At 38.2% G+C, this 23,332-nt stretch overlaps 2 protein-coding genes across 13 annotated transcripts in view; one reads left to right on the top strand and one right to left on the bottom strand.

The window, feature by feature from the left end:
* The window catches only part of PTCHD3 (patched domain containing 3), a 78,004-nt gene extending 74,091 nt beyond the window's left edge, over window positions 1–3,913 (top strand). The window contains 1 exon segment of the mRNA XM_042945192.1: window positions 3,020–3,913. The gene's annotated coding sequence lies outside the window, so the exon portion shown is untranslated.
* The window catches only part of ANKRD26 (ankyrin repeat domain 26), a 137,134-nt gene that overhangs the window by 29,258 nt on the left and 84,544 nt on the right, over window positions 1–23,332 (bottom strand). For 11 of the 12 annotated variants that reach the window (XR_006204607.1, XR_006204608.1, XM_042945186.1 and 8 more), the window contains 8 exons: window positions 21,572–22,528; window positions 19,666–19,818; window positions 17,989–18,059; window positions 17,566–17,659; window positions 13,312–13,364; window positions 12,871–12,964; window positions 832–1,122; window positions 83–300 (listed from right to left, as the gene is read on the bottom strand). Coding sequence is in view for 10 of the 12 variants with exons in the window: in XM_042945186.1 (XP_042801120.1) it covers window positions 83–300; window positions 832–1,122; window positions 12,871–12,964; window positions 13,312–13,364; window positions 17,566–17,659; window positions 17,989–18,059; window positions 19,666–19,818; window positions 21,572–22,528 (1,931 nt within the window). In the remaining 2 variants the exon portion in view is untranslated. The remainder of the gene's footprint in view (window positions 1–82; window positions 301–831; window positions 1,123–12,870; window positions 12,965–13,311; window positions 13,365–17,565; window positions 17,660–17,988; window positions 18,060–19,665; window positions 19,819–21,571; window positions 22,529–23,332) is intronic. The other variant, XM_042945187.1, reaches the window with a different exon arrangement.

The raw sequence follows: 23,332 nt of genomic DNA, 5'->3' as shown, positions 1-23,332 counted from the left end.
ATGATCTTGGCTCCACAGAAATTATGCTTTAGAGGCAAATTAATAAGCTAAATTTCTTGTCTATGATTCTGTTTTGACTTACCTGTTCAGCTTATTTCTCAAGGACTTTCTAGCTTTTAATTCTTCTAGGTAGAGTTGCCTGTATGTTTCCAACTCTGTTTTAGTAGAATCTTCTTGAGAAGTCTTCATTGTAGAGACCTGAGATTCCAGATCTTTAATTCTAAGTTCCATTTGACTTCTCATTGAAGCATGAGCATTTTCTCTTAACTGGTCTAAGTTTTCTTGAGCTGCTGCTTGTGCCTAAAGCAAATTAACAGGATAGTTTTAAAATAGCTATAATCTGAATAATTATACCTGTTTCCTTTAGTTCTGAGTCAATGATTCAGAGAGCAATTTTAAATGAAAAAAAGCTCAAGTGTAAAATATTTATCATCAATGTCAACTGAATTAAATTATGACTTATAAAATTAAAGTTCAATCATTCTTGTATTAGTATTCATGCAATCTGATAATTCAAATAATAGAATCAATGACAAAATTTTAAAAGTCAACAATAAACTTAAGAATAATCCAAGTACAGTACAATTTTTAAATCATAATTTTTTCTTTCCTCTTAATAGTGAGAATAGTTGTTTAAGTCATAATTTTTTCTTATCCTCTAAATTTAGTGAGAATAATGATGAAAACTGAAATCTTTAAAGGGAGGAACAAATGCCTCTAGAAATCTGCAAATTACCATAAAACAAGTAGAGGAAACCTATATACTACATCTATCCAAAATGTAATTTGCAGTGCAATGAGTTAAAGCACATTACAGATCAATAAATTAACCTGTAAAAACAGATTGACTTCCTTTAATTTTTCTACTATCTCCAGTCGTGCTCTTTCTTCAATCTCCCGTTTATACTGTTCCACTTGACTGCGTTCTACCATATTCATTTCCATAAAACTTTTCAATTTTACGACTTCTTGTTGTAACTTCTTGCTATTGCTCTCTAGTTTTTCACATTTTTTTCCTAAAGCTTTCATTGACAATAACTCCTGTTGAAGAACTTGATTTTTTGCATCCAGGTGAAGACATTTTGAAGATGTAGTTTCCAGTTTTGTTGTAAGGTCATCAGCCTGCATGAATAAAATAATATAGTTTGGAAGTGGAGTGAAATGGGTCTAACTCGAAACTACTATCAAAAATTTTTTTTCAAATTTTAAGTAATCTCTACACCCAGTGTGAGGCTTGAACTCACAACCTCAAGATCAAGAGTAACTGAGCCAGCCAGGCACTCAAATTTTTAAATAAATTCATTTGCAATAAAATGTTCCCTGTCTTAGAATGTGGAACCTTAACAACTCAGAAAATCGAGAGCAAAGTTAAAGCCATCAGGTGTTACTGAAATAGATCTTTGCTATCATTGTGTTTACTATACAACATTTGCACTTGATTCTAAACTTTTTCTATGATTCTTTCATATCTTTCATAAAGTAAGTCCCCTCTTAGTAGAAAGTCTCTTAGCCCTTCCCCCCATCTTAACACTCCATAATTTTTAAAGAAGTTTTAGCAATATCATATTGACTTATGTATGCCCGAGTCAAAAAATACCAAGACTCTGAAAATAAGACTCTAATTCATGAATCTATAAGTAATGATTCTAATGCCACAGCCTTTTTCTGAACTGCAAATGTTTTATGCTAATTTGAACTGCATTCCCAGGAGAAATGATTCTCCAGGTTAAGAAATTATATCTCCCAGTATAAAAATTTAATTGGATGATCCACATATTTTTTGAGGCAAAAAAAATTTTAATTCAATACTGTTATCTTGTAATCCTTTGTTACTTTCTACAAAATAGAGATCATACTAAATAACAACAACAACAAAACTGGCTGGAGTTTCAGTGATGCTGAGTTGGGAAGGACTTCCTTCCATTATATATGATTGGTAAGACAAAGTGAGTGGATGTAGTGGTTTTATAAATTCGTTGATACTTCTCCTGTGAAAATTCCTCCCCTTAAATATATGGCTTCAGTAACTGGTTTCTAGTGAACAGAATATGCAGAACTGCTGTGATTTTTAAGGCCAGGTTAGAAAATGTGATATAGCTTCCATCTGACTTTCTTTCTCTAGGGAAGCTCACCCTTAGAACCCAGCCACCACGTTGTAAGGAATCCCAGGCTACCTACTGAGTCTTCATGTAGATAATCCAGCTGAGACTAGCCAACGTCCTAGGCAAAGGCCAGCCTCAACAGCCAAACACATGCATGAACAAGCCTGTAGATGATTCTAGTCTCCAGCTTCCAGTTATCCCAGCTGATGCCAAATGAAGAAGAAATGAGTTGCCCTACTCTGCTTTGCCTAAACTAAAGATTGGTGAACAAGATAAATGCTGTTTTGAACTACTAGGCTTTGAGGTGGCTTATTATGAAGCAGTAAGTTACTACCACAGATACTGATACTAAAAATGGTGTGCTGCTATTTAAAAAAACCTAAAACTAAACTTCCTTTGAACCAGGAGGTAGGTGGAACCTGAAAAGATGTAAAAAAGCGTAAGAATGAGACCCAAAAAGGGCCTCCACGAGACTCTTAGTGGAAACCTGATGGCCTGTGAAGAGGCTGACAGCAAGGGTTTCTAATCAAGTGAAGAAAATGACACTGGAGGAAAGGGAAGTCATGCTACAAAATATCTGAAAGTAAAATGGATAGGAAAGAAAAACTAAAGAAAGGCTGTGCAATTGCAAGGAACCAGGATGGGGCGCCTGGGTGGCTCAGTCGGTTGGGTGGCCGACTTCGGGCTCAGGTCATGATCTCACGGTCAGTGAGTTCAAGCCCCGCGTTGGGCTCTGTGCTGACGGCTCGGAGCCTGGAGCCTGTTTCAGATTCTGTGTCTCCCTCTCTCTGACCCTCCCCCGTTCATGCTCTGTCTCTGTCTCAAAAATAAATAAATGTTAAAAAAAATTAAAAAAAAAAAAGAAAGGAACCAGGACTTACTGGGTTCAACAGGACTTATCTGTTTCTCATTTACAGCCTCTCTACATGTTGAACTGTCAAATACTGCCAAAATGAAGAAATGGCTTTTGGGTTAAGAGAAAATCCAGGGTGCTACCAGGAAAACAGAAAGATTTTAAGGTGTGCCTCAAATTTCTTTAAGGATCTTAAGAGTATAAGATTTTTTTTTTTTTTTAAATAGGTTCCACACCCGACATGGGGCTTAAACTCAGGTCCCAGAGATCAAGTGTCACATGCTCTACCAACCGAGCCAGCCAGGAGCCCCAAGAGTAGACGAATTTTAAAGGCATTGTCATATAAGAGCTTCACAGGAAACCTGAAGGGAAAAGCTTATCTCAAAAGGACTTGCGAGGTTGGCTTTGTTAAAACACGGCATGAAATCCAGTAATATTTACAGAAAACCAAAAAAGGTAAGAGAATTACAGTAGCAAACATACTATTTGCTAGCTTGGACTAAAAGAAACCAAATCGTGCAAAATGAAAAGAGGCCTTTGGGTCTTAGAAGTCCCACAGGGAGGAAGCAGGATGAAAAAACAGCTGCAAATACAGGTCATTCCTTATGAAAAGGAAGGAACCAAGAGCTCAAAGAGTAAAGAAAGGGAAGACACATGGAGAAAGTATTCCCGTGGTTAGGACTAAGTCCTAACTTAAGAACTGACAGCATGCATCAGGCTATATTTCAAAACTCTTATGGACTAGGATGCTTCCCATCTTTTTCTGAACGGGAGAGTCTTCAGCAGTTGACTAGAATGTTGCATTTGTGAGTGGTAAATAACTGCCTCTTTAGTTCTCAAGTCCTCATATTGAGAGCACTTGCACTCAAGGGGCTATAGATACCATAACCCAGGCACCTTATCCCCACTGCACCTGATTAAGATGGTAACATCTTTTTTTTTTTTAAATTTTTTTTTAACGTTTATTTATTTTTGAGACAGAGAGAGACAGAGTATGAACAGGGGAGGGGCAGAGAGAGAGGGAGACACAGAATCCGAAACAGGCTCCAGGCTCTGAGCTGTCAGCACAGAGCCCGACGCGGGGCTCGAACTCGCGACCGTGAGATCATGACCTGAGCCGAAGTCGGACGCTTAACCGACTGAGTCACCCAGGTGCCCCAAGATGGTAACATCTTGAACTCAAGCCCTGAACCTGATGCCATGATAACTGAGACTTGCAGGAGGTACTGGGGGGGTAGGGGGTAGGGAGTGTATTTTTCAGGTGGGAGGAATACAAACATTTGTGGCCAGTGGGTAAATTATACTGCTTTTTAAATGTGTCCATAGGTTTTAAATATTAATTCCATAAAAAAAAACAAAAAAAAAAGACCATGGAACAACCTTAGTGATTTGCTCCTAATGAACAGAATATGTGAATATGATGCTGTATGTATTCCAAACCTAGGTGACAAAAGGCGATACAGCTTCTGCCTTGCTCTGTATCTCAGGTTGCTTACTTGGAATCTAGCTCCCCATCTAGTGAGGAAGTCTAGGCCACAAAGAGGGTCTAGGTGTGTCAGTTTAAGTGTTTCTGCTGCCTCCTGAACTGAAGTCCCAGGCAACAGCCAGCATCAACAACCAGACGTTAGTGAACAAATCTTCAAATGGATCCAGCCCCAAACCTTTCAGTTGCCCCACCTGAAGCTGAGCGGGGCAGAGACTAGCTGTCCTGGCCACACTTTTCCTAACAGACTTGTGAACAAAAGAAATCTAAACTTTGGGGAGTTTGTTAAGAAAAAACAAAAATGATACATTGAAAAGTGGATGAAAAAAAAGAGATAAGACACATAGGAGAAATTGGTCTCCATTAAAGTAGGATGTAATAAATGTTGAGATTAATTTATTAACAACCAACAGTGCTAATGAGAAGAAGCAGATAACTAGAAGCAAGATCTAAGAAGTTTTTCCCCAGTTAGGATATTAGCTGTTCATTTTTCATATATGGCCTTTATTATGTTGAGGTATAGTTCCTCCAAGCCTACTTTGTTGAGGTTTGTATCACGAATGGATGTTATAGTTTGTCAAATTGTTTTTCTGCATCTATTGCAATATGATTTTATGCTTTTTTAAAAATATGAGGTATCACATTCATTGATTTGCAAATATTGAACCACCCCTGCAAACCAGGGATAAATCCCATTTGTTACAGTGAATGATTTTTTTTTTAATGTTTATTTTTGAGAAAGAGCGCAAGTGGGGGAGGGACAGAGAGAGAGGGAAACACAGAATCTGAAATAGGTTCCAGGGTCCGAGCTGTCAACAGAGCCTGACACTGGGCTTGAACCGACGAACCATGAGATCGTAACCTGAGCTGAAGTTGGATGCTTAACTGACTAAGCCACCCGGCTGCCCCTGGTGAATGATTTTTTAATGTATTGTTGGATTCAGTTTGCTTATTTTGTTGAAGATTTTTATTTTTGCATGTTCATCACACATGCTGGCCTGTAATTCTCTTGGTGGTGTCTTTATCTGGTTTTGGTATCAGAGTAATGCTGGCATCATAGAATGAATTTGGAAGTTTCCCTTCATGTTTTTCTGGAACAATTTGAAAAGCACAGGTATTGGGGCGCCTGGGTGGCTCCGTCGGTTAAGCATCTGACTTCAGCTCAGGTCACGATCTCACTGTCTGTGGGTTCGAGTCCCGTGTCAGGCTCTGTGCTGACTGCTCAGAGCCTGGAGCCTGTGTCAGATTCTGTTTCTCCCTCTCTCTCTGACCCTCCCCCGTTCATGCTCTGTGTCTCTCTGTCTCAAAAATAAATAAATGTTAAAAAAAAATTAAAAAAAAAAAAAAAGGACAGGTATTAATCTTTTTTTTTTTTTTTTTTTTTTTTTTTTGTATTAGCTCTTCTTTACATGTTAGAATTTACATCTGAAGCCATCTGGTCCTAGACTTGTGTTTGTTGAGAGTTTTTTGATTCCTGATTCAGTTTCTTTGCTGATTATTGATTTTTTTCAAATTTTCTATTTCTTCTTGTTTCACTTTGGTAAGTTATATGTTTATAAGGAATTCATTTCTTCTAAGTTGTCCAATTTGTTTGCATACAGTTTTTCACAATATTCTCTCATAAATGTTTGTATTTCTGTGGTGTTGGTTCTTATTTCTACTCTCACATTTGTGGTTTTATTTTAGTCTTTTCTATTTTCTTGTTGATAACTCTGGCTAAAGCCTTACCAGTTTTACTAAATCTTACAAAGAACCAGCTCCAGGTTTCACTGATCTGTGCCAGTTTTATCTGTTTTTTTCTTTGACTATCATTTATTTCTGCTTTAATCTTTTTTTTAATTTTAATTGAGTGGGGGAGGGGCAGAGAGTGAGAGAGAGAGAGAGAGAGAGAGAAAGAAAGAGAGAAAGAGAATCCCAGCCAGGTTCCATGCTGCCAGCACAGAGCCTAACGAGGGGCTCGATCTCACAACTGTGAGATCATGACCTGAGCCAAAAATCGAGAGTCAGACACTTAACCGGTTAAGCCACCCAAGGGCCCTCTGCTCTGATCATTGTTACTTCCTTTCTTCTGCTGGCTTCAGGCTTCATTTGTTGTTCTTTTTCTAGCTCCTTTAGGTATAAGGTTAGGTTGTTTGGGTCTTGCTTCTTGAAGTAGGCTTATATTGCTATGTACTTCCCTCTTAGAACCACTTTTGCAGCATCTCAAAGGTTTTAGACCATTGTTTTTTCATTTCCATTTGCATACACATATTTTTTAAAATTTCTTCTTGTATTTCCTGGTTAACCCACTCAGTGTAGTCGCATGTTATTTAACCTGCATGTATTTTTTATAATAATTAAGGCCTGTTTTGTGTTTGTGATCCATTCTTGGGAATATTCCATGTACACTTGAAAACAATGTGTATTCTGTTTTAGGATGGAACGTTCTGAAAAAAATCTCTTAAGTCCGAACTAGTCCACTCTGTCATTCAAAGCCACTGTTTCTTTGGTGATTTTCTGTTAAGATGTATTTTTTCATGATTTTTTGTTAAGATCTATTGGTGTAAATGGGGTGTTAAAGTACCGTATTACTGTATTATTATCAATTAGTTCCTTTATGTTTGTTACTGTTTTATGTACTTGAGTGCTCTCATGGTGGGTGCATAAATATTTACAATTGTTAGATCTTCCTATTGGATTGTACCCTTTATTATGATATAGTAGCATTCTTTGGCTCTTGCTACAGTCTTTGTTTTTTGTTAAGTTTACTTATTTTGAGAGAGACAGGGTTGGGGAGGGACATAGAAAGGGGGAGAGAAAATTTCAAGCAGGCTCCATGCTGTCAGCCTGGAGCCCAACATGGGGCTCAAACCCACCAGCCATAAGACCATGACCTGAGCCAAGACCTAGTCGGTCGCTCAAATGACTGAGGCACCCAGGTGCCCCACAGTCTTTGTTTTAAGGACTCTTCTGTCTGACAAAATTATCGCTACTTTTTCTTTTAACATGATAAATTTTTCTCCATCCCCTCACTTTCATTTCTTTTTTTAAATAGAATTTATTGTCAAATTTGCTAACATACAGCGTGTACAGTGTGCTCTTGGTTTTGGGGGTAGATTCCTGTGGTTCATCACTTATAGACAACACCCAGGGCTCATCCCAACAAGTGCCTTCCTCAATGCCCACCACCCACTTTCCCTTCTCACCCACCGCCCCCCCCCCCCCAACAACCCTCTATTTGTTCTCTGCATTCAAGAGTCTCCTGTGGTTTGCCCCTCTCCTTCTCTGTAACTATTTTTCCCTTTCCCTTCCCCCATGGTCTTCTGTTAAGTTTCTCAAGTTCCACGAATATGAGCAAAAACATATGATATCTGTTTTTCTGTGACTTATTTCACGAAGCATAATACCTTCCAGTTCCATCCACATTGCAACAGATAGCATGATTTCACTCTTTCTCCTTGCCAGGTAGTATTCCAGTGTATATATAAACCACATCTCTTTATCCATTCATCAGTTGATGGGCATTTAGGCTCTTTCCACAATTTGGCTATTGTTGAAAGCACTGCTATAGACATTGGAGTACATGTGCCCCTAATGAATCAGCACTCCTGTATCCTTTGCATAAATTCCCAGTAGTGCTATTGAGGGGTCGTAGGGTAGTTCTATTTTCAATTGTTTTGAAGAACCTATGCACTGTTTTCCAGAGCAGCTACACCAGTTTGCATTACCACTAGCCCAGAGTTAATCTTTTCCTTCCTAGATGGTGAAAACTATGGATTAGTCCATGCATTATGAGATAATAAAATATAATGAAGTAAATGGTAGACTGAGTCAAGAGATTCTATGACCAAGATTTGATGGAAATGAAAGTGGGTGGCACTGACTGATAGACTAAAAGTTTGAACAGGAGGGGAACCTGGGTGGCTCAGTCAGTTGAGCCTCAAACTCTCAGGTCATGATCCCAGGGTCATGGGATCAAGACCCCTGTCAGCCTCCACACTAAGTGCGAAGCCTGCTAAAAATTCTCTCCAACCCCCCAGGCCCCCTCTTCCTGCTTGTGCATGCTCTAAAAAAAAATTTAAAAAAATAAAATATAAATAAATAAATAAATAAAAGTCTGAACAGACTAAAGAAAGAGCATTTTATATTTTTGAGCCTGACTTCACATCGAGTCATGGGGTCAGCAAGGCATAGGCTGGCGAAAGGGTCCTTCCAGAAGCAAAAATCTCTATAGGAGCAAAGTTAAGTTCTACTACATTGACTTTTTATTATTACATAAGTGATTGGTAATTGTCAAGATAACTAGGAAAGAGTTTTCATAAAATTTGATATGGTACTGGCATAAAGATAGACATATAGATCAATGTATTAACATTGAGAATCTAAAAATAAACTCTCACATTATAGTCAACTGATTTTCAACAAGGGTGTCAGACAATTAAATGGAACAAGAATAGTCTTTGTAACAAATGGTACTGGGACAAATGGATATCCACATGCAAAGTAATAAAATCAGACCTCTACCCCATAGCATATATACAAAATTACCTTAAAATCTAAGAGCTAAAATGATAAAACTCTTAGAAAAAAGCATACGTGTATATGTTTGTGACTGGATTTGGCAATGATTTCTTAGACATGACACCAAAAGACAAAAGCAGATTAAGTTTACTTCATCAAAATTAAAAACTTCTATGCTTCAAATATCACCATCAAGAAAGTGAAAGGGCAAGCGACTAAATATGAGAAAATATCTGAAAATCCCATATCTGCTAAGGGATTTGTATGTAGGATATTTAAATAACTCTTCCAATAATGAAAAGACAATCCAATATAAAAATGGGGAAAAGAATGGATTAGTTCCTTAAAGAAGATATAGAAATGGATAAAAATCACATTAAAAGGGAGATGTTCGGGGTGCCTGGGTGGCTCAGTCAGTTGGGAGTCCGACTTTGATGCAGGTCACGATCTCATGGTTTGTGAGTTCGAGCCCCGCATGGGGCTTTGTGCTGACAGCTGGGAGCCTGGAGCCTGCTTCAGATTCTGTGTCTCCCTCTCTCTCTGCCCCTCCCCTGCTCACACTGTCTCTCTCAAAAATAAAAGAGAGATGTTCAACATCATTAGTTATAAGAAAAATGCAAACCAAAAACCACAAGATGCCATTTCATACCCACTAGAATTGCTATAATAAAAACAACAGATAATGACAAACATTGGCAAGAGTCAGGAAAAATGGGAACTCTCAAAAACTGCTGATGAAAATGTAATGTTGCTGCCACTTTGGAAAATAGTCTGGCAGTTCCTCAAAAGGTTAAACTTGAAAAACATTTTTTCTAAACTTATTTTAGAGAGAGTGCACAAGTGGGGTAGAGGGACAGAAGGAGAGGGAGGGAGAGAATCCCACGCAGGCTCCATGCTCAGAGCAGAGCCCAATGTAGGGCTCGATTCCACAACCCTGAGATCATGACCTGAGCTGAAATCAAGAGCCGGCCACTCAACCAGCTGAGCCACCCAAGTGCCTGCCCCTCCTCAAAAGGTTGAAAAAACAAAAACAAACAAAAAGGTTTAACAGAGTTACCATATGAACCAGCAAATGTATTTATAGGTATATACCCAAGAGAAATGAAAACATGTTCACATAAAAAGTTGTACATTACACAAAAATAACCTCAAAATGGATGAAAGACCTCAATGTGAGACAGGAAGCCATCAAAATCCTCGAGGAGAAAGCAGGCAAAACCCTCTTTGATCTTGCCAGCAGCAACTTCTTATCTAAACGTCTCTGGAGGCAAGGGAAACAAAAGCAAAAATGAACTACTGGGACCTCATCAAAATGAAAAGCTTCTGCACAGTGAAGGAAACAATCAGCAAAACTAAAAGGCAACTGACAGAATGGGAGAAGGTATTTGCAAATGACATATCAGATAGAGTGGGAGAGAGCCAAAGCATAAGAGACTCTTATAAACTGAGGGCTGATGGGGGGTGGGAGGGAGAGGAGGGTGGGTGATGGGTATTGAAGGGGGCATCTTTTGGGATGAGCACTGGGTGTTTATGGAAACCAATTGGACAATAAATTTCATATATTTAAAAAAAAAAATGGTTAGTATCCAAAATCTACAAAGAACTTACCAAACTCAACACCCAAAAAAACAAGTAATCCAGTGAAGTAATGGGCAAAAGACATGAGCAGACACTGCTCCAAAGAAGACATCCACATGGCCAACTGACACAGGCAAAAATGCTCCACATCACTCATCATCAGGGAAATCAAAACCACACTGAGATACCACCTTACACCTGTCAGAATGGCTAACATTAAGAACTCAGGGAACAACATATGTTGGCGAAGATGCAGAGAAGAGGATCTCTTTTGCATTGTTGGTGGCAATGCAAGCTCGTGCAGTCACTCTGGAAAATGGTATGGAGTTTCCTCAAAAAACTAAAAACAGAACTACACTATGACCCAGCAATTGCACTACTAGGCATTTATCCGAGGGATACAGGTGTGCTGTTTCAAAGGGACACATGCACCCCCATGTTTATAGCAGCACTATCAGCAATAGCCAAAGTATGGAAAGAGCCCAAATGTCCATCAATGGATGAATGGATAAAGAAGATGTGGTGTATATATTCAATGGAGTATTACTTGGCAATCAAAAAGAATGAAATCTTGCCATTTGCAACTACATGGATGGAACTGGAGGGTATTAATACTAAGTGAAATAAGTAAGTCAGAGAAAGACAAATTCATATGATTTCACTCGTATGAGGACTTCAAGAGACAAAACAGATGAACATAAGGGAAGGGAAACAAAAATAATATAAAAACAGGGATGGGACAGAGGAGACTCATAAATATGGAGAACAAACAGGGTTGCTGGAAGGGTTGTGGGAGGGGGGATGGTCTTAATGAGTAAGGGGCATTAAGGAATCTACTCCTGAAATCATTGCTTCAGTATATGCTAACTAATTTGGATGTAAATTTTTAAAAATGAAATATAAAGTTAATAAAAAAGAACACACCCTGCCCAAAAAAAAATCTTAACCCAGGTAGTCTCTGGCTTGAGGATTCAGGAGATGAGGACCTTCTAGAGAAGTCAGAGCTATGAGTTGGCTGAAAACCATCTAAATTTTTGTTTCACAGGGAAGACCTTAAGGGAAGACCTTAAAGTGGCAGCTAATTTCATGCCATAACCCTAATTCCTTTCTATAGGCATCTACAGAAAATCCCTCATTATTCTTTAATAAAAGCTTAATCGGTTTCGGATATTCTTACAAATTTTAGTTTTTGAGACCTTAAAGACTGCTTTAGGACACAGTAGCAGGACAACGCCTCGCACTCTCATTCATAGCAGACTGATCAACATAGTGTCATGTTACTCGCATGAAAAGTACCCTAAAACAATGTGACTCATTTATAAGAGGTCTAGAAAAGAAAATAATTTTCAGTGTCTCTTCAGCCACAAAAAGGGCCAGTCAACAGAATGTTCTAGTTCCCCTGACGGGTACAGCTGTCTAATGAAACTTGCATGTATATTATATAGCTTTTGTGACTGAAAGAAACTAGTTGGTCAGTGTATCTACCTCACTGCTCCCACTTAGGATGTACAGTGTAAATCCTACAAAGGAGGGTGAGAGTGGGATGACATTAACTGTTCTGCTTGGAAAACAGTTGGGGTTTCACTACATGTCAATAAATTAGAATCCTGAATTGCATATTAGTCTTTTCTGAGATTGAACTGTGAAATCTCTGAAAGGCTGATTAACTCAAGTGAATGGAGAAAAATGAGTTTCTGAACTTGCAATGGTAGGAGCACTATGTTACTAGGTAAGGCCCTGACTGAGCAGCCATTTCTAGTTTTTCACTGGCATTTCTTTTCCTTTACAAAATCCAACAAAGAGAAAAGTCCATTCCTTTGAGAAGGACGTTTGCATAACGACCTGCTAGTCAGTCTTGATGAAGACAATAAATTGCAAATTTGTAATTACAAATTACAACAAATCATCATTAAAATAACCTGTTCTCAAACTCTCACTGAAGGGTTGAGATTACAAGAGAAAGTCAGAACTCAAGATCAAATGATCACTCAAAGTTTGGGGAAGTTTGAAACACGCTGAAAAATATTAGCAGGGACTCACACATCTGTATGCCAACGTTCACAGCAGCATTATTCACAATAGCCAAAAGGTGGACTAAACCAAACGCTCACTGTGGTGTATATAAAATGTGGCTTTTCTTAGACTCTCACAATGTTTTTATTAAAATCTCACTACAAACATCATTACGCTTCATCTATATAGAAGAATTACATCACTAGCAGCAAGTAGGAACAATATGGACCTAATATTTTGATCTGTGAGATTTTTCATATGATCCAAAACATTCTTATGTACTACCACTAGTGAAATAAGGATTCCTTTTCAGTAGGGCAGACATTAAGAGACGGACTTACCAAACTTGTCCTTAACAAGTTGCTCTGAAGATCTTGAATTTGGGCCGCTTGCTGTTTGATGGTTTCTTCTTGCCTGGTATTTTTAACCTCTAGCCTAAAATGCAGATCTTAAGATAATTATTCTCACACATAAATTTAAAAAAATACCGTATAATTTCTGAACAAATGAGGGCATTACATAAATCCTTAAAATTTTATCAAGAGGAGGATTTAGCAATTGTGCCATTTTTCTCGTTGTGTTTTGTGGATAAGGTGCAACATTGAGAGATAATATGCCACAATCTGCATTTCAAAATAGCTCAAAGCTGGAATTTGTATCCAGCTTAACAATGATATACTGGCATAACTAATACATTTCTCATACTACACTGCTTATCTGCTTTATAAATAATCAAGCTATTTTCTGTGAGGATTAAATTATACTTTTGCATATGATCTTACGTCTTCTCAGCATATCTTACGGCCTCTGCATGTTGATCCTGTGCTTCTTGCAACTAGAATAAAGAAAAAAAATAATTCTAACTACTGACAATCTAGTAGAACACCAACACCTGTTTCTGTAACTAAATGGTTTTTGGTTTTTTTTTTACTTGAGAGACAGAGACACAGAGAGAGAGAGAGAGAGAGACAGCACAGCATGCACAAGTGGGGAAGAGAGGCAGAGAGAGAGACAGAGAAAATCGTAAGCAGGCTGCAAGCTCAGGGAGAAGCCTGATGAGGGGCTCGGTCTCAGGACTGGTCTCATGATGTGGGGTTTGGGATCATGACCTGAGTGGAAATTGAGAGTCAGGGCGCTCAACGAACTATGCCGCCCAAGTGCCCCTGTAACTAAAATCTTATTGGACCCAGCCACACTCTCCTCTACATGCTGACTGATGGCTACTTTTAGGTCGTAACAGCAGAGCTGAGCTTCTACAACAGAGACTATGGCCTAAAAGCCAAAAATGTTTCAATACTCTTACAGAAGAGTTTACCAACCATACTCTACTACAAAAACATAATGTTTTTAATGTTTTAAAATTATACATGATCAGATAAACATACAAATGTATGTACCGGTCAAATAGAGGGAATATAGGAAATTACCTTATGGTAAACATTTCTGTTTTCATACTCCAAGCACCGCATCAACTCTGATTTCAAATATTCACATAGGTGAATGGCATTGCCATTCTCGTGTTTATAAAACTGAACATGATGTTTTCAGTGACGAGATATTTCATGGAACAGTTTGAGAAGCAGTATCTTAGTAGGAGCCAGTATGCCTGGATCTAAATTCCCAATTCTGCTGGTGATGAGCTATATGACCTTGAGCAAACTACCTAAAACTTCCGTGTCTCAGTCTTTGCATCTGTAAAATGAAGGTAATAACAGCACCTACTGGGGCACCTGGGTGGCTCAGTCGGTTCAGCGTCTGGCTCTTGATTTCGGCTCAGGACATGATCTCAGGGTCATGTGATTGAGCCCCACATCAGGCTCTGCATGGACAGCGAGGAGCCCGCTTGGAATTCATTCTCTCTCTCTCTCTCTCTCTCTCTCTCTCTCCCTCTCTCTCCCTACCTGACCTTCCCCACAATCTCTCTCTCTCTCTCTCTCTGTCTCTCTCTCTCAAAATAAAGAACCTTAAAAAAGTGATCTCCAAATAAATAATAATAGTATCTACCTCACTGGGATGTTGGGAAGATTAAATTAGGAAATAATACATGAACAACTTAGAAGGGTACACGGCACATAGTCAGCTCTAAGTGTCTGCATTTAGCATGATTACTGTTGCTGTATTTTGCGTTCCAATACAACATGATAGTTTAGGCAGGTGGCATGCCAGTAGAAGTGGTCCCCTATACAAATTATACTGAAGTTATTCTCACTCCACCGCAAGTGGCAGCAAATGGGGAGCATGAGGCCCAGAATCTCTCCTCAGTACTTCACACAACTTTCGCCAATGCCACTAGCCAACAGTACTTTTTTTCCACTTAAAATACTTTTAACTAACTTCCTGTCTATACTACTCAGTGGACAATGCTCACAGACTACAGTACAAACAGCACCTCCTAGACTGAGTAATAAATCCTTTACATGACCATCAGAGGCAAGGGAAAGCCACTGACATGGGAATAATGGAGTCTTGCTAAACCAAAGTTCCTCAATCATTTCATGTCCGTACTGTTTACGTTAGGCTGCTTTAGCAGGTACTCTGATGAAGAGATTAAGGCTTTGTGGTAAAAGCAGATCAGAAAAGCTGTCCCCAGAGCTTTGCAGTTGGTAAAATGCTATAAATCCGTAAATCCCAGTTCTGGCTGCATAAGGAAGAAAGATTTCAATTTCTCCTCTTCTATTAACCATTTGCTTAAGTTTTGAAGCTTTGTCCATCTATCACCCTGCTTCTCCCCTTGCAGTGGACTCGAACATTTTTTAATGTATCGTCTCATCCACAGATGCAACTTTTCTTCACTTCTTTCCTTCTTTTACACTAAAACCTACCTTTCACTCCTATCATTCCACTAAGAAAGTTTGAGGGTCATCAAGGACCTTTTTTTTTTTAATTTTTTTAAAGTCTTTATCCTGTTTCACTTCTCAGCAGCAGCTGATAACAATGACCATACTCTCCCTCTGCTCTTCTTTTTTTTCAGTTTTTTTTTTTTTAACATTTATTTTTGAGACAGAGAGAGATAGAGCATGAACGGGGGAGGGTCAGAGAGTCCCTCTGCTCTTCTAACCCCACCTTATTTCTAAAGGATGGCAACCCCTGACATTGAGTCCTTGCCCCTTGCTATCTGTCTTTTCAAACACTCTTAAGACTTCAAAACCAGATTCTCTAATTCACATTTCGAGCTTTGACCCCTTTACCTAGGCCATCTGTACTTTGCACTCTTCCGTCTAGGTCCTCATAGACAACGTCCTCAACCGCAGACTCAAAAATCATTACTTAATAACATGGATTACCTTTGTAGACAGCTAATCGTGTACATTTATTTGGACTCTTTTCCGTGTTACTTTGAGTGTGTTTTTCTTATTGACTCTTAGGGGGCACCCTTACCCTTAGGATGCTGACCAGCATAGTTTGTCTCGCTTTTCTTTTATAACACGACATTTATCACAGGGCTGGATAATCACTGGTTTGCCTTTGTTTCCTTTCGAGTAATTTCTTAGTCCATAGAGATCTCACCTTATGGAACTCTTCTGAAGTTCCTTTCAGACGCATGCTTGACTATATTGTCAGGAAGGTTAAGTCGGCTAGAGCTTAACCTTCTTCCCAATCCAGATTCTTCACCTCAAAATTGTGTGCATCAAATATCTAAACCCAGGTAGCCTCTGACTTGGGGATTCAAGAGATAAGCACCTTCTAGAGAAGTCAGAGCTATGAGTTGGCTGAAAACCATCTAAATTTTTGTTTCACAGGGAAGACCTTAAAGTGGCAGCTAATTTCATGCCATAACCCTAATTCCTTTCTATAGGCATCTACAGAAAATCCCTCGTTATTCTTTAATAAAAGCTTAATCAGTTTTGGATATTCTTACAAATTTTAGTTTTTGAGACCTTAAAGATTGCTTTAGGACACAGTAGCAGGACAACGCCTCGCACTCTCATTCATAGCAGACTGATCAACATAGTGTCATGTTACTCGCATGAAAAGTACCCTAAAACAATGTGACTCATTTATAAGAGGTCTAGAAAAGAAAATAATTTTCAGTGTCTCTTCAGCCACAAAAAGGGCCAGTCAACAGAATGTTCTAGTTCCCCTGACGGGTACAGCTGTCTAATGAAACTTGCATGTATATTATATAGCTTTTGTGACTGAAAGAAACTAGTTGGTCAGTGTATCTACCTCACTGCTCCCACTTAGGATGTACAGTGTAAATCCTACAAAGGAGGGTGAGAGTGGGATGACATTAACTGTTCTGCTTGGAAAACAGTTGGGGTTTCACTACATGTCAATAAATTAGAATCCTGAATTGCATATTAGTCTTTTCTGAGATTGAACTGTGAAATCTCTGAAAGGCTGATTAACTCAAGTGAATGGAGAAAAATGAGTTTCTGAACTTGCAATGGTAGGAGCACTATGTTACTAGGTAAGGCCCTGACTGAGCAGCCATTTCTAGTTTTTCACTGGCATTTCTTTTCCTTTACAAAATCCAACAAAGAGAAAAGTCCATTCCTTTGAGAAGGACGTTTGCATAACGACCTGCTAGTCAGTCTTGATGAAGACAATAAATTGCAAATTTGTAATTACAAATTACAACAAATCATCATTAAAATAACCTGTTCTCAAACTCTCACTGAAGGGTTGAGATTACAAGAGAAAGTCAGAACTCAAGATCAAATGATCACTCAAAGTTTGGGGAAGTTTGAAACACGCTGAAAAATATTAGCAGGGACTCACACATCTGTATGCCAACGTTCACAGCAGCATTATTCACAATAGCCAAAAGGTGGACTAAACCAAACGCTCACTGTGGTGTATATAAAATGTGGCTTTTCTTAGACTCTCACAATGTTTTTATTAAAATCTCACTACAAACATCATTACGCTTCATCTATATAGAAGAATTACATCACTAGCAGCAAGTAGGAACAATATGGACCTAATATTTTGATCTGTGAGATTTTTCATATGATCCAAAACATTCTTATGTACTACCACTAGTGAAATAAGGATTCCTTTTCAGTAGGGCAGACATTAAGAGACGGACTTACCAAACTTGTCCTTAACAAGTTGCTCTGAAGATCTTGAATTTGGGCCGCTTGCTGTTTGATGGTTTCTTCTTGCCTGGTATTTTTAACCTCTAGCCTAAAATGCAGATCTTAAGATAATTATTCTCACACATAAATTTAAAAAAATACCGTATAATTTCTGAACAAATGAGGGCATTACATAAATCCTTAAAATTTTATCAAGAGGAGGATTTAGCAATTGTGCCATTTTTCTCGTTGTGTTTTGTGGATAAGGTGCAACATTGAGAGATAATATGCCACAATCTGCATTTCAAAATAGCTCAAAGCTGGAATTTGTATCCAGCTTAACAATGATATACTGGCATAACTAATACATTTCTCATACTACACTGCTTATCTGCTTTATAAATAATCAAGCTATTTTCTGTGAGGATTAAATTATACTTTTGCATATGATCTTTCGTCTTCTCAGCATATCTTACGGCCTCTGCATGTCGATCCTGTGCTTCTTGCAACTAGAATAAAGAAAAAGTAATAATTTTAACTACTGGCAATCTAGTAGAACACCATCACCTGTTCTTGTAACTACATTTTTTTTTTTTTACTTGAGAGACAGAGACACAGAGAGAGAGAGAGAGAGACAGCACAGCATGCACAAGTGGGGAAGAGAGGCAGAGAGAGAGACAGAGAAAATCGTAAGCAGGCTGCAAGCTCAGGGAGAAGCCTGAAGAGGGGCTCGGTCTCATGACCGGTCTCATGATGTGGGGTTTGGGATCATGACCTGAGTGGAAATTAAGAGTCAGGACGCTCAACCAACTATGCCGCCCAAGTGCCCCTGTAACTAAAATCTTATTGGACCCAGCCACACTCTCCTCTACATGCTGACTGATGGCTACTTTTAGGTCATAACAGCAGAGCTGAGCTGCTACAACAGACTATGGCCTACGAAGACAAAAATGTTTAAATACTCTTACAGAATAGCTTACCAACCTTACTCTACTACAAAAACATAACATTTTTAATGTTTTTAAATTATATATGATCAGATAAACATACAACTTTATCTACTGGTCAAACGGAGGAAATATAGGGAATTACCTTATGGTAAACATTTCTGTTTTCATACTCCAAGCACCGCATCAACTATGATTTCAAATATTCACATAGGTGAATGACATTGCTATTCTAGTGATTATATAACTTAACATGTTGTTTTCAATGGCAACAAGATGTTTCATGGAATAGTTTGAGAAGCAGTATCTTAGTAGGAGCCAAAATGCCTGGGTCTGAATTCCCAATTCTGCTGGTTATTACCTATACGACCTTGAGCAAATTACTTAAAACTTCTGTGTCTCAGTTTCTGCATCTATAAAATGAAGATAATAGCATCTACTGGGGCACCTGGGTGGCTCACTCAGTTCAGCATCTGACTTCGACTCAGGTCATGATCTCGCAGTTTGTGAGTTTGAGCCCCGCATCGGGTTCTGTGCTCACAGCTCAGAGCCTGGATCCTGCTTCAGATTCTGTGTCTCCTCCTCTCTCTGCCCTCCCCATGCCCATGCCCTGTCTCTCAATAATGAATAAACGTTAAAAATAATAAGAAGAATAATAGCATCTACTGGGGCATCTGGGTGGCTAAGTCAGTTAAGCATCCAATTCTTGCTTCCAGCTCAGGTCATGATCTCATGGTTCATGAAACTGAGCCCCATGTTGGCTCTGCACTGACAGAATGGACCCTGCTTGGGATTCTCTCTCTCCTCTCTCTGCCCCTCCCCTGTTAACATGCATGCACACACTCTCTCTTGCTCTTTCTCTCTCAAAATAAATAAACTTTAAAAAAAATTTTTTAATTAAACAAAGAAAAAAAAGTGTCAATTCCTGTGAGGAAGGATACAAAAGCTTCAACTTTCCTAAGAGTAAATATTATAAGAAAAAATATATAACACAAATAGAATAAAAGAGTTTAAGAAATAAATGCATTGTAAAGATACTAAAATCATAATGAATTAATTATAATGAAAATACAAAAGGAAGTGGTCTATGGAAATTAGTATCCTAAAACACTTTATATTATTTGACCAGCTATAAGTTAGCTGTTGACAGATTACATTTAATACATGCCTGACTTCTGACTTGACCTAATTTCTTCTTTAGATCCCGTGTCTCATCTTCTAAACTAAGACGATAACGTGATGTAACCTCCAGGGAAGCCTCTGACATAGACTGTTTCTTCAGAGTATCAGCCAGTTCTTGTTGAAGTTGTCTCATAACTACCTAATAAGACATTTCTGTTACTGATTTTATAAATCATCTTATTATTAAATTATGTTAATAATATACAACTCTAACATACGTACTTTGAGAAATATCACCACATACATCAATTAACCATCTTTTCCTAACACGTACACATTCCTATTTACTGAATTCAGTTAAAGAACAAAAGGTGTTATATCTCCCTGGCTAGTCAGGATGATGTCACTTAGATAATGAATCCAGCCTATCTGTTCTCCACTGGTGAATTTGCAAAGCTTCATAACCTACAGAAGTCTCAAAAAGAAATGGGGACATAGTGGGCACAGCAGTCGTAAATTCTACATTATGAAAGGTTTTCCCTCTTTTTTTATTACAGGTTTAAGTTACCGTCAGAGTTCCTCACATATCCAATTCTCTGCTCTTATTCTTCTAATAGAGTCCTATCTCAGAACCAAAGTAAAGTCATTCCAATGGCCCCTGCTTCCATCCCCCTCCCTGACCTCAGCTCCTACAGCTCTCTCCCCTACTCACTCCATTCCTGCTACACAAGAATCCTGCAACCCCTCCTTGGTCTGAAAATGGAGATCCAATGCCAAATTAATAAATCACAGAGAGATACAATTCTCTTTGTACTGGACAAACTTATGCCCACATGACAGTAACTGAGCTTCGAAATGAGCAAATTATTTGTAAAAATATTTAAAATAAGTTATAAATAGCAGTGGGAAGATTACTCAAAGATAGCTTTGCTAAAACTCACCACAGTTGTCCCAAATTATGATTTAGTGAAAAGTAGATGCCTTTAAAGAATTAAGAGGTTGTAGGAACACATGATTTGAGACTGAAAATTAAAATTTATGTGAATAAAAATAAAATCATACCAACTTAAAATGTATAAAAAGCTACCAAAGGAAAAGTACTACCAGATAGAGCACCTACACTTCATTTCATCTGGGAAATCTGAAGTTACTGTCCGGTTAACTCAATTAATTGAATCTCTATTTCAAAATACTCATTTTACATTTGAGCATTTTCATTTACCAGCTCACCACAGTAATAAAATGTGGTGGCAAAGATTAAAATTTTTATGGGAGGGTTTGTCGGTTAAGCGACCAACTCTTGAATTCGGCTCAGGTCATGAATCCCACAGTTCATGAGTTCTAGAACCCTGTGTCGGGCTCCACCCTGGCAGTGCAGAACCTGCTTGGCATTTTCTCTCTCTCTGCCCCTCCCCAACTCATGTTCTCTCTCTCTCTCTCAAACTAAACTTAAAAAAATTATTATCGTATGGGGCGCCTGGGTGGCTCGGTCGGTTGAGCGGCCGACTTCGGCTCAGGTCATGATCTCGCGGTCCGTGAGTTCGAGCCCCGCGTTGGGCTCTGTGCTGACAGCTCAGAGCCTGGAGCCTGCTTCAGATTCTGTGTCTCCCTCTCTCTGACCCTCCCCCATTCATGCTCTGTTTCTCTCTGTCTCAAAAAATAAATTAAAAAAGTTAAAAAAAAAATTAAAAAAAAATTATTGTAGCAGAAGACTATTAACAATTTATAATTTAACATCTTAAAGTTTCATAGATGACACCATAACTTTACTCAAATTAAAGCACCTCTCAGGTCTAATTTTCATTTGTTGCATACAAGTTATGCTTTTATGTTGATTTATAGTTGTTGTTTTTTTTTAATATTCAACTAGATTCAAAATTCAGCCATAATCAAGTATTACCAGAATTTTCTTTCTGGAAATCTGAAAAATTCTTATCTTTCTGGATACTTACTTCTATTTTTGCTTTCTCATTTTCATAATGATACATTCTTTCTTTTAAATGTTTACATTCATCAATTAACTCTTTATTTCTTTCTCCCAGCATAAGACCTTGTTCTTCACTTTTAGCTTCAAGTTTTTTTATGATATTCTGAAACTGGTCTTGGATATTAATTACTAGCTTTTCTTTACTGTCCGCTTTGTTGTGAGCATCATCTAGTTGCTGTCTAAGCAACATATTTTCACTTTGTAGTTGAGATAACCTTTCCTCTAAGGATTCCTGCTTTGCAATGTATTTATTCACTTTACTTTGTTCGTTCTGATACATGTGTTCAATTTCCGTCTTCTGGCATTGTGTTTGGCTTAGGTCCCTTTGTACACATTCTAAAACTAAAGTCTTTTCTCTGAGAGCATCTTTTGTGTGATGGAGCTCAATTTCCAGGGCATTGAGTTTACTTTCAACTTGAGAAAGTTGCTGAGAAAGAACTTCATTGTTATCTTGTAGATTAGACACATCAAAATTCATTTTGTCCTGTAAGTGAAACCATTCATCTCTTGCTCTCTGGAAAGCAAGTTCTAGGTCTCTTCTTGATGTCTGACTCTGATCATGATCGTGTACAGCAGTAGCCAGTCTAGCACGGTATGATTCAACTTCTGCTTCCAGGCTCTCTTTATTTTGTTTTTCATGCTCCAGTTTAGAGTTTAGCATCGTAATCTCAGCAGTCAGAACATTAAGCTGTCCACTATATTGGAATATTGTTTTTGATAATGTTTCCTCATTCTGTTTTATGGTCTTTTGAAGATTGTCATTCTCTTCTTTTACAATTTCAATGTCTTCACAATATTTCGTTTCCTTTCCCTGGTTCTGATTTTTTATGGTGTCTATTTCCAGTCTTAGCATGGCAATTTCATCCTGCAACATGTGGTTTTTATGCAACAGGTCTTGTTTTTTCTCATGACTATCAGAAAGCTAAGTAAAACAAAGGAAATTTTCAGATAGCACTCAATAAAATGACATTATATCATGATTTTCTTTCCAATTACAGTATAATCTATGTTTATACAATGAAAACGTTGCAAGGGGTGCCAGCATGGCTCAGTTGGTTAAGCCTCTGACTCTCAATTTTGGCTCAGGGAATGATCTCAGATTCTGTGGGTTTAAGCCCCGCATCAGGCTCTGTGCTGACAGTACGGAACCTGCTTGGGATTCTCTCTCTCCCTCTCCCTGCCCCTTCCTGGCTTGTGCTCTCTCTCTCAAAAATAAATAAATACACATGGAAAGAAGGAAGGAAGGAAGGAAGGAAGATTATAGTAAGTGAATATCCAACTGGAAAAAAATAAAGTTGGCTCCAAATCTCAAATTTTATACAAGCATAAGTTCCCAAAAGTTCAGAACTTTAACTGAAGATAATGAAGGCATGAAAGTAAAAAAGAATTCGTGAGAAAAGTTTTCAGAATCTCAGTATTGGAAAAGGCTTTCTGATTTACAACAAACCAGAAGGCCTGAAATAAAAGATTAATAAATCTGACTACACTTAAAAATTGAGTTTACAGTAGATATCGAACACAGCTACCCCACAGTAAAATCGTTAGCTCTGCATCTACTTGGACAGATTAAATTTCCTAAAATTCTTTTTTCCTGAGAATATTTCATAGATATCTACTTTGCTAATATTTCTACAGTCAGTTATAAGAATATATCTATTGATAACTGACAAATCTAGGCACTGTACTATAATATAAACACTTCTCCATACATCAATGAACTCATTTG

This window comes from Panthera leo, chromosome B4, assembly GCF_018350215.1.
Source record: "Panthera leo isolate Ple1 chromosome B4, P.leo_Ple1_pat1.1, whole genome shotgun sequence".
NCBI lineage: Eukaryota > Metazoa > Chordata > Mammalia > Carnivora > Felidae > Panthera > Panthera leo.
The sequence above is the reverse complement of the archived record's forward strand: the minus strand, read 5'-3'. Positions and strand labels throughout refer to the sequence as shown.